This window comes from Somniosus microcephalus, chromosome 12, assembly GCF_052327205.1.
Source record: "Somniosus microcephalus isolate GS21.2 chromosome 12, FLI_Smic_1.0, whole genome shotgun sequence".
Lineage (NCBI taxonomy): Eukaryota > Metazoa > Chordata > Chondrichthyes > Squaliformes > Somniosidae > Somniosus > Somniosus microcephalus.
In genome coordinates, this window is record NC_140998.1 from 204451091 (window position 1) to 204466257 (window position 15167).

General features: G+C 41.7%; 1 protein-coding gene across 1 annotated transcript in view; it reads left to right on the forward strand.

The window, feature by feature from the left end:
• The window catches only part of LOC147109948 (sialic acid-binding Ig-like lectin 5), a 49198-nt gene extending 35999 nt beyond the window's left edge, over window positions 1-13199 (forward strand). Inside the window, exons 2-8 of the mRNA XM_086002435.1 lie at window positions 2451-2810; window positions 4850-5161; window positions 5739-5996; window positions 6911-7198; window positions 7997-8090; window positions 10361-10457; window positions 12789-13199. Coding sequence (XP_085858561.1) covers window positions 2451-2810; window positions 4850-5161; window positions 5739-5996; window positions 6911-7198; window positions 7997-8090; window positions 10361-10457; window positions 12789-12956 — 1577 coding nt within the window. The 3' untranslated portion in view covers window positions 12957-13199. The remainder of the gene's footprint in view (window positions 1-2450; window positions 2811-4849; window positions 5162-5738; window positions 5997-6910; window positions 7199-7996; window positions 8091-10360; window positions 10458-12788) is intronic.
• The last annotated feature ends 1968 nt before the right edge of the window (window positions 13200-15167 follow it).

The following is a 15167-nucleotide window of genomic DNA, read 5'->3' on the forward strand; positions in this document are numbered from 1 at the left end:
TGCAGGAACCATTTTAAAGTGTCCCAATAAGTTGGTCACGGGGTCTGGCGGCCATTTTGAATGCCCCTTTTTCCTCGGCTTCTTTTAAAACAGTCTTTAAAATCATGGCCTCTTCTGCCATTCGAACTTTTATAATATAACGTTCAATTTTGCGAATCCTACACTCTGCAGCAAACATGGACGAAGGGCGGAGGTGGGCACTTGTAATGGTGATACAGTTGACTCACTCAATAAACTGCCTGACGTTTGTACTGACTTATTGGGCTTGAAATTGCAGTCGAAGGCTTCCGGCCAGCGAATGCCACCCAACCGTAAGTAAACTCTGCAGCTAACTGGTGCCTCCGTACCTGCGGACTTTTGCGGTCCTGGGACTGCAGCCGCACGCCTGCATGAAGGCCCATGATCCCAGCGGTGCTTGCGGTTCACAAGCGCCCCCGGCATCAGGTGGGCTAGCCCAAACAATCAGGAAGGGGCTTTCCCATTATGCTTAAAGGTATTCCGTTTATGTACAGTATCCCATTAAGCATGCTAGAAATCAGCTGAAAAACACGCTGATATAAAAAGAAATCATCGCATGGTCAACATTAATTAAAATACAATTTAATTAAACATTTGAAACAACATTTTTTTTTTGAAAAATAAATGTAAACATTTTCAAGTGGCCAAAAATAATCCAAACTAATTCTAAAGATTTTTGAATTGTTAAATCATATAAAACATTGGTTTTAATATTATATATATTTAAGCCCTTATGCCGGTACAAGAAAGCTTACACCTTTTTCCAAGCATATGGGTATCGTGGGCATTTGCTGGGCAGCAGTTCGGCAATTAACCAAAATCTGCACCAGCAAATGTCCATTTCCTGCGGATGGGTACGATCTGACAAGGACAATTTTGTCAGATCACAAGTTCTGTGTTTTAGCCCATGGGCATTGCACGTGGAAACCCAGAACTTGCGGGCTCCTTTTGGCCATGTCCGCTGTGTGCAAGACCAGTTGTTTCAATCACTTTAAGCTATCTATTTTCCAGCGGTGTTTGCATTTATGACACAAACCTCAAGTCCGTTTAACACGTCCCAGGCCTCATATCAAAATTTGCCAACAAAATATACTGCTGCAAATAAAGATGAATTTTGGTTAATTTCGATAATTTTAAGAGCGTGTCCGTGAATGCAAAGAGTTAATTCAATTAGAAAAATGTCTGTTTTACCACAGAGTCAATCGGTTTACTGTTAAACCGCTCCTACCTATGACGTCACAAATGCATATTGGAGCGCTAATTAACGAAGGTGACGAAACCGCACGTCTACAGACTGCAGCAAGCTAACTAACTGCAGTTACACCTCTCCAACATTCAGCTCGTATTAGCTGCCAGAAAGCGGAATGTGTGCGAAATGTGAGTCAGAGGCGTCTGCAAGCGTGGGCGGTGCCATTCTGTCACAACTCAAACATATTAATTTCAGAAATAACAGTACATTTGTGTGTTTGTGTGTGAGAGAGAGATGTTGTTTCTGTATTAAGTATTCTTCAGCAACTGTTAGACATACTGCAACATCACATTCAGTAACAGTCGGTCACAAGCAGCCCCTGTACATGATGTGCTCGCTGCCTACCTCACCAACGGAGCTGAGGGAGTGAGCACTGTTCCGACAGATCGGTAGGAACCGAAACGGACTTCCCCGATAGTCTGATGCTGATTAGCGAATAAATCCAAGATGTGACTGGAAAGAAGAACGCCAAAACCTGAATGGTCTTATTTGTGAAACAGGTTCTTCATTTTGACGGTGAAACCTGCAGCAGATTCCAGCCATGAGGAGTTGTGTGTTCGTTTCTCTCGTGGCATTGACAGAAGGTACATTTCTTACGTTTTTACTAATTTCTATAAGAGCTGATTTAAATCTTTTGTGAAAAGAACAGAACAGTACCTAATAGAATTTTTTTCGTTGATTGTAACAATGGTGAGTTGGTATTCCATGTGATTGCCTATTCAAACAATATTTAAATATAGGGCTTTTCAAGTTATATTTAATGTGTATTGTAATGCACGTTTATAAGCATGCTAATTGATATTGATTGAGTAATTCAAGGGAGAATCAATAGAAGTGTAATGTTCATTCTACTTAATATTAATTATAATGTATATTTAATGAAGATTTTATCTGTATGCTTCTTAGTAGATATATGTTCGGTTTTTAGATGAGTATTAAATATGTATATTATTTGTTCATAATACTACTATCAAATATCTATTCCAATGAACATTTCAATAGGTTATGCGAGTGATATTTATTTAGTAGTGTACTTGATTTTGAAAAGTCTTTAGCTGATATTTAAATTGCTACTGTGCTGGGAGATTTTCAGTCAATCAACAAATAATTTGATGGATGTTTAAGATATTGCAATGCATTTGGAATGGATACTTAAAGGGCGTGTAATCGTTTATTCTCTCAGCTGTTTGTAGTGTTCAATGTTCTGTGGTGCTGCCAAAAGTTCTGTCGACGGTGTTGGGTTCTTGTGCAGAGATCCCCTGTACATTTGATAACATAGGCTACATCACCAACCTGAAGGGGAGGTGGATAAAGAAGGATTCTGGTCCTGGAAAACCTAATGACTTAATTATCTATGATTCGAATGATCCATTCGGGCAGCCTTATAATTATCGTGGCAGAGTTGAGTTCAAGGGCAACTTTGAAAAAAGACAATGCTCCCTCCTGATAAAGGATATCCGAAAGAGTGATGAGGGTGCATATCACTTCATTATGGCTATTACACATCGCATTGACCGCTCTGAAGTCTTTCTTGCTGTTTTAGGTAAGTTTACCCATTATTGTTCTTGTACATTTTATTCTGTTTGTTCAGTATGAATCAACATGGAGTCATAGAGTCATAACGGCACAGAAGGAGGCCATTCGGCCCATCGAGTCCGTGCCGGCTCTCTGTAGAGCAATCCAGTCAGTCCCATTCCCCCGCTCTATCCCGTGGCCCTGCCAGTTTATTTCCCTCAAGTGCCTATCCAGTCTCCCCTTGAAAACATTCAGTGTCTCCACTTCCACCACTCTCGTCGGCAATGCGGTCCAGGTCCTCACCACTCGGTGGGTAAAAAGAGATTTTCCTCACACCCCCCTTGTATCTCTTGCTCAAAACCTGAAATCTCTGTCCCCTGGTCCTTGTACCATCAACTAGTGGGAACAGCCTTTCCCCGTCTAACCTATCCAACCCCATCATAATCTTGTACACCTCTATCAAATCACCCCAACCTCCTTTGCTCTAATGAAAACAAATCCAGCTTCTCCAACCTGTCCTTGTAGCTAAGATGCCCCCATCCCCGGAACCATTCTGGTAAATCTCCTTTGCACCCTCTCAAGGGCTTTCACATCCGATGTGTAAAGTTGGCAAGTAATGTGATTTCTGTGGCTGAAGGTTAATAGTAGTGGAAACACAGGGTGCAGACGTACTGATAAGAGACGCAGGGATTCATATCTTAAACACAGAAGTAAATAGAAATTGCAGCAGTAAAACAGGCCGTTCGGCCCAGACAGTCCGTGTTGCTGTTCGTCCTTCACATGAGCAACACTTCGAATCGCATGTGCCTGCTCAGTTCCCCCATCCCTTTATTGCAATTCCCGTCAAACACCTGTCGAGCCTATTCTGAAATGTTCACATGAGGATAGATTTGCAAGTTGTTGACTGAAGCTAAAACTGACGTTGTCGGTCGGACTTACAATACAATTTGGGCGTAACCATTTATTTCCTGGGAGTGGTATGGATGTCAAACTGTCGATATTGGATGATGCAATCATTTTTTTTCTGATGGAATCCAATTAATTACTGCCGGGAAATTTGGACGTAACTCTCTTTAGCGTCTTCTTCAAATTATTGACGCACACAGGGAGTAGACGCAATCCGAGAGCAGATCCCTGTGGGACACCGTACTCCGATCCAACCATTCAGAGCAACTGCGCTTAGTAGCATCTCAGTGCATCTTCACTTCTAAACAGTTGTATTGCAATTTCTACCTTATTCTTAAATCCAATCATCATAATATCTTCTCCAATGATCTCCTGTGTTTACCGTCGGCAATGGCTGGCTGATTACATTTCAAGTTACTTTTTGGTGAAGCGTCTTTTGACGTCGCCAGGAGTGAAAAGGCGTTGAATTAAGGCATTTCGTGCCTTTCCCTATTCAGCACTCATTTACCACCCCCCTTAAATTAGATCTTAATTAAAAAGTAGATTTTTGAGTAACGTGAAACTCATTTCAAGTTATGGTTTATTTGTTCATTCTAATTCCACGTCAACAAACGCTATTTCTGCTGAAGCCTTCCTCAGATTTACATGCGCGAGGAACCTGTTCTGGTTCTCCCACACAAGGCAGTGTTAACGGTCCTTTGTCTGGTCTGTCCATGTCTTGAGCATTGTCGTTCAATATTGACTTTTCTTGACAACAGAATCGAGATCTCTCTCGGACTGTATTAATCACCATCACATAGCTATGTGGTGCAGAACGAGGTGTACGAGAGGATGAAACATTCGTGATTGTTGAGGAGATAACGTTAATTCTAAGTCCAGCGTGCAAAATTGGTTCACTGGACAATATCCATGATATAATTAATTTAGGAGATATAACGACTAATGGTTAATTAAGTGGGGCCATATGTTACCAGATGAAGCATAAGACTGCAATACAACTGCGAGGAGTAATTCAGAATGATGAACACACGTCAAACATGTAGCAGGGAATTAGGACCAAAATGTGATTTTATTGTTAATTCAGATTTAGTTGGAAGCCATCACTCATCCGCTCTAACATTGAAATGTAACAAACACGCTGGTTTTCTCCCGTTTTTATAGAAAAGCCAGAGATTTCAGGTTATGGCGAACTGATCGCTGGACAAACTGCACGACTGACCTGTTCCGTCACACACAACTGCCCGGATGGCAACCTGCAACTGAGGTGGATTAATTACAATGTGCCCCTTCCTCCTCCAATTGATACTCAAGATGGAGCAGAAATTAGCAAAGAAAGTTCAGGTTCTCGGACAGTTTCATCCGTGATCACCTTCACACCATCATCTGCTCATCACGGCAAAATTCTGGGCTGCACAATTCTAATTGATGGTGTCCCAACTCCTTCAGCAAAAAATCTTACCTTGGAGATTAAATGTAAGTGTCCGGTCTAAAGTAAACACACTTATCCTGTCGACAAACGGGTTGCAAAGTTGCTCTTTTACCACAAGTAATTTAGTTTGGTTTAGAACTGCCTCAAAGAATGCATCATGAAACGCTCAGCCTCTGTACCAGGAGAGCTCGCTTCGATAATCAATGGTTCGGAATGGCTCTCATCTTTTTCTCATCAGTCATATTACATTAGAAACATTCATATCCCTGAATCAATGATGGTGCCTCCAACAGATTTTTAACGTGATTGTTCATCTTTACGCTAAGAACTTCCAGTCAGGTTCTGAGTTTAGTCAATCATAAATGAAAGCAGCAAAGGCCACACCGAGTTAGGATCTGAAGCTATGACAATAGATCTCAGCTCTGGTTGGGCTTAATAAGAATTACCAACAGGAGTAGGCCATATGGCCCTTCGAGCCTGCTCTGCCACTCCGGCAATCATGGCTGGTCATCGAACTAAACTCCAATTTCCCGCCCGATCCCCATTCCCAAAATAATGAATTAATTAGGAGCTCAATCATGCTTTTTCTTCAATCACGTTTTGCGTTAACGCCTGTTTCAGATGGACTGGAAACCCCAACCGTCAACTCCTCTATAGTAGCTGTGGAAGGAAGTTCATTATTATTATACTGCACGGCCTGGGGGGAACCCCTGGTCAGTTTAGGATGGGTGAAAAATGGTGAAGAGCTCAGCAGATCTTCCACTGGTGAACTAAAGCAGATATTCCACCACATTCGTTCTGAGGATGACGGTGAATATTGGTGCATAGCTGAAAATGACCTGGGCACCACCAACCGCTCCACACAGATTTCTGTACAATGTAAGTAAGTACTAATTTATCAAATAGAGAGTAGCCTTTCTTTTCACGACCTCTGGATTAAATTCAAATTTTTTCTTGCCTGCTTGCTGGAAGGTGCCCATGTGCATGCGTTTGAGATAGTTTCAGCCCTTCCTGCGGAAGTAGCGGCAAACTACATTGATGGCACCAATAATGGAAACTAATCTGGACATCTCGCTCAGTGTGACAGGAGTGGAAGATGGCACAAAATGGCATTAATGCAGCAGGTCTTATATTTATGAGGTTACGACAGGTGCACATTTACTGGGAAATTTACTCAACATCTAATTGATAATAAATAATACTTATTATCTGAAGTAAACAATTTTCCAATCCTTAGAACTGACATGAATCAATTTGATGAGCATATGTTCTCCAAAAGAAATCTGATAAAATGGAGTTAAGCCAACTTCTGTTGCTTCTATTACTGTTGAATTAACAGTGTAACACTCCGAGACAAGGTCCTTTAAACTGTCGCTTTGTTAGCCGGACATTTATTGAAGAATCACGTCAGTCCACCACAAACGAAGATGTTTTAAAACAGTGCACAAAGTGAAGAAATTGAAACATATGACCCGTTAAAACAGTGACGGGTGAATCACTTTTGTGGGTTTATTATACATAATTAACACTCTGAGCTTGCTCCGTCTGAGGAATCCCCACAATAACTGTCCGGACAGGTCTGGTTGAACTGAACACTTATTGGGTTTAACATGAAATTGTCACCTGTTATAAGTGCAAATATAATAAGCCATCAACTGGTACAACATAGGCTGCTGCATACTAAAATATATCGACCAGAACTATTATGGTTAGTTCAACTCATTAATTAATTGTATTTCGAAACTGCAACTGTTTTACATGATCATTTCCGATTAAAGTTTCCATTTTATTAGATAAACCCACAATTTTGGCAGGCCCGACATGCACCAGCTCTGAGAACTGGATTAATTGTACCTGCCGATTCAGAGCCAATCCACCGGGAAACATAACGTGGGGCCTCAATGGGAAAATCCTCACTGGGAACAGGTCAGATGTGGAAGTCATCACTTGGGTGGTGAACAGTCATCACGTGGGGAGCTCCCTGAGATTGACTCACCCAACCGGAACCGGAAACCTGATCTCATGTGTTGCAGCAAACGAACTCGGTGATTCTGTCAGTAAATACCAGCTCCACTCTAAGGGTACGTGTTTAATCTATCTGTAATATAATACTATAATGGAACTGGCCCATCATGGTCAGTCACTAACTGAACGGTGTTAGAGTCAGCAAATGCCAGCTCCATTCAGCAGGTCCGTACTGAATCTCTCACGAATTGGTGTAAGGACCTCTTTCATTCAGTGGTCAATCACCAACTGAAATGTGTGGTCGGCATTATCCATTTTAAATGTCAGTCTTCTGAAATTTGTTCGCTTTATATTTTCATCATAAATGGAATTATCTGAGCACCAGAAGTAGCCAGTGATCTTGGAAAACAAATTCTTCTGAATTAAGACAATTTTTTTAGAAAATCCAAATTGCTCTCAATACACTGCAATCAACCCTTTTGTAGATACATGCTCATTTCTATCTTGTTCAAACTCTTTTGGGTATGTAACGCCGATATTTAATAAACTAAGCGAAATTTAATTATCTCTATAGATTATAAATTTTACCGCTCTAACTGATGACCTGTATTCCGATTACATTATGTCCACTGATTTTCCGAGGGTGGGTTGATGCATGAACTTAATTTGTCAATTGAGATTTTAACACCAGCGAATTTTCAATTATGAAGTCCAATTTACGCCAGGATGCAACATAGGAATAAAATGATTTTACGCAAGGATCACGAGGTTGAGACAAGTGGAGTACCTAATTGATCATTAGCTTTGAATCCGAACATAAAGTAAACTTGCTTCACACTCATAAATGTGCTTCTAAGATGGTTGTTTAAACCCAAATTCCTAATGTACATCAATGTTTCCCCCCAATATTTTAGGAATATTCTCCACGACAATCGTCCTCATAATAGGAGGAGGCGCCACTGGGCTTGTTTTTCTAATTGCAGCTCTGCTCACGCTGAAGATACTAAGGTATTTGTGATTCTTAATTACATAAAATGGAGTGTTAAAGATGACCCTATAGGCCAGTGATTGTTTTCATCTCCGGTGTGATCTGGATAAATTTTGCAGCACGCTCAAAGAATGGGCAGAGAATCCCTTTCAGTTTGTTCCTGCTGCTAGTTTTATGGGGCACCCTCACACAAGCCTCCTTGCCATGTCAAGCTCGAACGACAGTACTACACAAGAATGAAACTTAAATTCTAACAAACAAGCTAGTCCAGCAAACAGTAAAACAACAAGCAAATCGTAAAACTAACGTGACGCATATGTTTATAGTAGGTGTTAAGTTTGGTTGGCTCCAGGAATAGAACATTATATTTCAAAATTGGGTGTGAATGATGCACTTAAGTATGAAACAAGCAATTATTTATGTTGCGCGTGTTATCTTATTCTTACCAGTGACTTAAGCTATTGCGTCTGACTAGCTCTCACTGAAAGCCCGAGACAGACTCCCTTCTTTTAATAGGCAGGCTGATAATTACCTTCAGAATTGTGACCAGCTCCCAGTGAATTCAAATAACAACCAGTTCAGTTTTCAATCTGTGGCCAATCAAATTTATCCTTCAACCAATCAGACAGGATGTTTACAATTGAAATCTAAGACGTTGCTCGTCGGATAGGCGCCGCCCCTCAAGAGCCAAAGATTGGGCAACAAATGAGCCAGAATACTATTCTGATTGGTGTAGCTTTTAACCCTTCATGTACCATGTACAATGATCGCAAAAGGTTTGATGAGGAATATGCTTTATTCCTGATTTCTAGCTCCAATGTGTTGAAGTCGTCTACCTAATAATAGAAAAGACTGCGTTTACACGTTGAAACTCTTGCATATTTGATTTACCCAGGTTGGAATCATGAATAAACCTCCCACTGAACGTTAATTATCACACTCAGCTTTCACCTAGAGCTATCAGCACCGTGCCGTTAACGCATATCATAGATAAAGTAAAACGAAAGAATTGGCTTTCGGATCTGATCTGTGCTAATCGGGAGAATTGAAAGCCACAAGGTGCCACATAAAAGGTTATTACACAATATTAGGACTCATGGGGTTGGGGCTAATATAATAGCATAGGTATAGGGTTGGTTAATGGACAGAAAACAGAGAGTAGGTGTAAACGAATCTTTTTCAGGTTGGCAGGCTGCAACTAGTGAGCTTCCGCAAGGATAAATGCTGGGGCCTCAGCCATTTCCAATCTATATTAATGACATAGTTGAAGGGACCGAGTGTAATGTATCCAAGTTTGTTGATCATACAAAGCTAGGTGGGACAGTAAGCTGTGAGGAGAAAACAAATAGTCTGCAGAGGGATATAGATAGATTAATTGAGTGGGCAGTAAGATGGCAGATGGAGTATAATGTAAGGAAATGTGACGTTATTCACTTTGGTAGGAAGAATAGAAAAACAGAATAGTTTTTAAACAGTGAGAAACTTTTAAATGTTGGTGTTCAGAGAGATTTGGCTGTCCTCATGCAAGAAACACAGAAAGCTAGCATGCTGGTACAGCAAGCAGCAAGAAGGCATATGGCATGTTGGCCTTTAGTGCAAGGGGTTTGGAGTAAAAGAGTAAGGAAATCTTGCTACAATTGTACAGGTAAGACCACACCTGTAGTACTGTGCACAATTTTGGTCTCCTTCTCTAAGGAAGGATACACTTGCCTTCGAGACAGTGCAACGAAGTCTCATTAGATTGATTCCTGTGATGGGAGGGCTGTCCTATGGTGAGAGATTGTGTAGAATGATCCTATAGTCTCTGGAGTTTAGAAGAATCAGAGGTGATCTCATTGAAACATACAAGATTCTGAAGGGGATTGACGGGGTGGATGCTGAGAGGTTGTTTCCCCTGGCTGGTGTGTCTAGTACTAGGGGTCACAGTCTCAGGATAAGGGGTCGGCCATTTAGGACTGAGATGAGGAGGAATTTGTTCACTCAGAGGGTTGTGAATGTTTGGAAATCCCTGCCCCAGAGGGCTGTGAATGCTGGGTCTTTGATTATATTCCAGGCTGAGATCGATAGATTGTTGGACTCCAGGAGAGTCCAGGTATACGGTGATGAGTTGGGAAAGTGGAGCTGAGGTTGATGGTCAGCCATGATCTTATTCAATGGTGGAGCAGGCTCCACGGGCCGTCTGGCCTACTGCTGCTCCTATTTCTTATGTTCTTATGTTCGTAAGTCTTTCCTGACATACATTCACTAAACATTCCAGTTAATTATGAGAAGTGCCTAATGTGCATTTTTTATTGTTCAGGAAGAAACACGGAGAAGCTGCACGTGTCTCCGAAACACACGATGATTTGGTGATTTACAGTATGGTGCAGTACGCACTAAACGCTGAGGTAAGTGATTCCAAGCTGGGATGAAAATTGTAGGATGTTTGGTGCACTTTCAACCAGCAAGTGACTCATTACGGGCAATACCCAACAGATAAACTGGAGTATCAGAAACTTGTTGGCCATTAAGGGTGGATTAACCGCCTCACCTCGCTAAGAGTGCAACATAGCTGCAGGCTCTACGTGTAGTGGCCTACTAAATCCAATTAGGGAGTATTTCTCACCTTGGCGTTCCTTCTCAAACCAAATTCTTAATATAAGAATGTGTTTCCATTATCTTCTTACCCCCTACCAATTAGGTCTCACCTAATGCCCAACATGATCACAAAGGGTCAGCGACCCCAGAGGGGATAATAGTTGTCATTCCTTAGGTTTATGTGCAACTTCCGTAATGCATCTTGCTGCCGATTTAGGCCCCATGTACCCCACCTTTGGGTAAGAAGGTTCGCTCCTGCATTTGAACCTATAATCTGGGCTGAAACTTCATTTCAAAACTGAAGGTGTGCAGCATTGCCGGAAGACCCGTCCTTTTTTATTAGATGTTACACGAGGCCCCGTTTGTTTCTTGCTACGGAGGGAATCAATCACTTGGTCCTATTGTGGGGTCGAATGAGAGTTTTCATAGTGCCCTTGCAAACATTTCTCCCTCAATGTACACCATCTAAAACAGATTAATTCGCCATTCATCCAATTAACTGGTTGCTGCTATTTTCTACAACAGCGGCTGGAATTCAAAATGTATTAATTGCATAGCATCGTTTCGGTCTTAATAATCATAGAATCATACAGCCCAGAAGGAGCCATTCAGCCCACAGTGCCTGCACTGGCTCTTTTAAACAACTATCCAATTACTTACACTATTCTGCACTTTGCACTAAGCCTTGGTTTGATTTTTTTTTTCATGCTCATGCGCATATCCAATTCCCTTTTGAAAGTCACTATTGAATCTGCTGCCACCGCCCTACAGGTAGCGCATTCCAGATCACAACAACTCGCTGAGCTAAAAAAAATCTTCTCACCTCCCATTTGGTTCTTGTGTCAAATATCTTCAACCTGTGTCCTCTGGTTAGCAATGCTCCTGACAGTGGAAACAGATGCTCCTTAATTTTGCATCAGAATTCTGCAGAATTTTGATCACCAATATCTAATCTCCCTTTAACATTCCCTACACTAAGGAGAACAACCCCAGTTTCCCTGGACTCTGTTTAAGTTCAGTCCCTCATTCCTCCTATAATTCTAGTAAATCTGCCCTGTATACTCTCTAATTCATTGACATCCTTTCGACAGTGTTATGCAAAGAATTGGACACAATCCTCCTGCTGCGGCCTAACAACTGATGTATAAAGGTTCAGCGTATTTTCCTTGTCCGCATAAAATGTAACTCAATTTATAAAAACCTGGATCAAGTATGCTATTTAGAAGCCTTAGAATCATTTTACAGTAGAGAAGGCGAATATTCGGCCCATTGTAACCCGTGCCGGCTCTTTGAAAGAGGTTTCCAATTTAGTCCCACACCCCAGCCTTATCGATTCGTCCTAATAAACAATTGCAAGGTCTTTGTTTTTTTACATCAAGACTGAACAATGCTCGTCCCATGAATCAGGGCCATTATAAAAGTTACCAGGGATAAAATAGTTAGATTTTTTTCTGGTGCAGAAAGCACACTGCCATTACATTCATGTCCATACTTTTTTGTATTCGTTTATGGGATGTGGGCCAAGCTGGCAAGGCCAGCATTTATTGACCATTCTAAATGCACTTCAGAAGGTGGTGGAGAGCCGCCTCCTTGAACCGCTGCAGTCCATGTGGTGAAGGTCCTCCCACAATGCTGTTAGGGAAGGAGTTCCAGGATTTTGACCCATCGACAATGAAGGGTCGGTGATATACTTCTAAGTGAGGAGGGGAGCTTGGAGGTGGTGGTGTTCCCATGCGCCTGCTGCCCTTGTCCTTCTAGGTGGAAGAGGTCGCGGGTTTGGGAGGTGCTGCCGAAGAAGCCTTGGCGAGTTGCTGCAGTGCATCTTGTAGATGGTACACACTGCAGCCACGGTGCACCGGTGGTGGATGAAGTGAATGTTTAAGGTGGTGGTTGGGGTGCCAATCAAGCGGGCGGCTTTGTCCTGGATGGTGTCGAGCATCTCCAGTGTTGTTGGAGCTGCAACCATCCAGACAAGTGAAGACTATTCCATCACACTCCTTACTTGTACCTTGTAGATGGCGCAAATGTTTTGGGGAGTCAGGGGGTGAGACACTCGCCGCAAAATACCTAGTCTCTGACCTGCTCTTCTTACCACATATTTGCAATAGCTCTATATCTAACACAAATGCCTTCCGTTACAGAGGGACGAACAGTATACAGAGGATGGTCGTGGCGCCACACAATCGACTAAACCAGTTCAGAGTGATGAGATTGTGTACGCAACCGTCAATTTCTCAAACATTCGCAAACATGAACAACATAATCACAATGAGGAGACTTGCGAATATGCAGCAATGATACATAAGTGAAAGTTACACTGTCAGCGTGGATGGTCTTGAAACTGACAATACTTTAAAACACCTGATAAATAAATAAATCAAAGATTGTATTGAAATAAGGTTTATGAGAATGGCGATCATTGAGAAAATCGGTCGCATGTTTTGATTTAAGTTCTCAAAGTCGAGTTCATTGGAATAAGGTTGAGAGTGTGAATTTTTCATCAATGTAACTTTTCAATTTTTTTATCTATTCTTTGAAAATAAATGTTTTACAAACCAAAGCTAACATCGTTTCTCTCTGTTAATCTACTGTATTCCTTTGGCCCGCAGTAGGAAGCCTCACAATGGGGGACCAAATGCCAAAAAAGCTTGCAATGAAACACCATTGGGCCAGAAATTCAGGTCTCCATGTGTGAGACCACGCTGGGTACTCACGCGTAGGGCCAACAAAAGTGTCGGTTTCATATATGCACTTCACATGTACTGGAAAGCAAAACTTCTGTTCCCGTGAAGGAAGGGATTCACAGGTCAAATGCATGAGCCGGAGAGGCATCGCGTATGCCAGGAACTTCCGATTTTCTTACAAGTTTCTCTGTGTGGGTAAGTTTCCAGGAGCTATGCATTTAAAAAGCTGGCGCAAGGCCTGCTTTTAACAAGGTAAGTGGTGAATTAATTAAAATTAAAACATTTTTTCCACAGGTTTTTGCACACGGGCTTACCTGTCAAAAAGAAGGAAGTTCAACGCGCGCGCGCGTGCAGAGTCCTGCGCGCATGTGTTGGACCTCTGAACCCCTTGGAGGGAATGCCAGTTTCCCGTGCATGCGCTGTGCATGATGAAATCCGGCACTTCCAATGAGCCCACGCGTGAGTAGACCATCCGTACTCACGCGTTGGGACCGGAATTACTGGCCCAATGGGCCTGAACTTTTTAGACATATAAAAAGGAGGCGTAAGGACTGGATTCTTGAAGGTAAGTGGTCTATTATTTAAAATTATAACATTTTCCCACAGATTTGTTGTTTTTAAGAATTTACAGTAAGGTAAGTTTATTTTTAGACCCGAGTTGTTAAAAAAAAACAAATTTTCAAAAATTTGATTAATTGTTTAAAATAGTTTTTTTAAAGTTATTTATAGTCTATTTAATTATTGGGATGTTTTATAAATTGTATTTAAAGTTAAACTAATCTTTTGGGCGCCCGTACTTTTCATGAGTTTGACAGTTCTTACGATCAAACTCATGAATGAAGTTTCCCCTCCCCTGATTGACTGTGCAGTGCTCACCTGATCCCAGCTGGCACATCGCACTAACTACGCCGCTGGATCAGGCAAGCACATCGTGCCGACATCTGAACCGGGCCAGTGACAGGAATTCCAAGCAGGCCCAGGCTTCAGATGTTGGTGCGCCGGGTGAGTGCACATCGGGGGCATTATTTTTAAATAATATAAAGAAAGGTAAGTTTATTTTTAGCCCCGTTAAAACTGTAATAAATTTTTTCAAAAATTTCAATTATTATTTACAATAGTTATTTTATGTAATTTATAGTTATTTTAAAAATGGGATTAAAAAAAAATATTTGTTGTTTTCGTTAGATTTTGGGGCTGATCACCATTCATAGATTTGACAGGTCTTCCTGTCAAATCTATGAATAGAGATTCCCTGCTACCTTTGGCTGTCCATGGCCCATGTGCTCCCAGGGGACACTGCGAACTGACTTTGCCCCTGGGATACACGAGCACTGCACGCCGGCAGTTGGAGGAGGCCCAGGATCGGAATCCCATGCAACCCCACAGCACAATGGTAGGTGCGCTATCTGGCCCAGAAATTCGGGTCCCAACGCATGAGTACGGACGGAGTACTCACGCGTGGACCCGATGGAAGTGCCGGAATCTTGCATGCAATACGCATGCGCGGGAAACCGGCACTTCCGATCCCCTGAACCAAGGGTTTCAGAGGTCGAACGCGTGCGCGCGGGAGTCTGCGCGTGCGTGTTGAACTTCCCTTTTTTTACAGGTTTTAGTGTGCGGGTAATTCTGTACATTTTAGAAATGTAAAAAGCAGCCGTAAGGACTTCATTTTCAAAGGTAAGTGCTCAATTATTTAAAATTAAAACATTTTTTACACAGGTTTTTTCCTTTTAAATACTTTAAAGCAAGGTAAGTTTACTTTTAACCCCGTTTTTTTAAAAATTATTTTTTTCAAAAATTTAAGTATTTGTTTAAAATAGTTATTTAATGTCATTT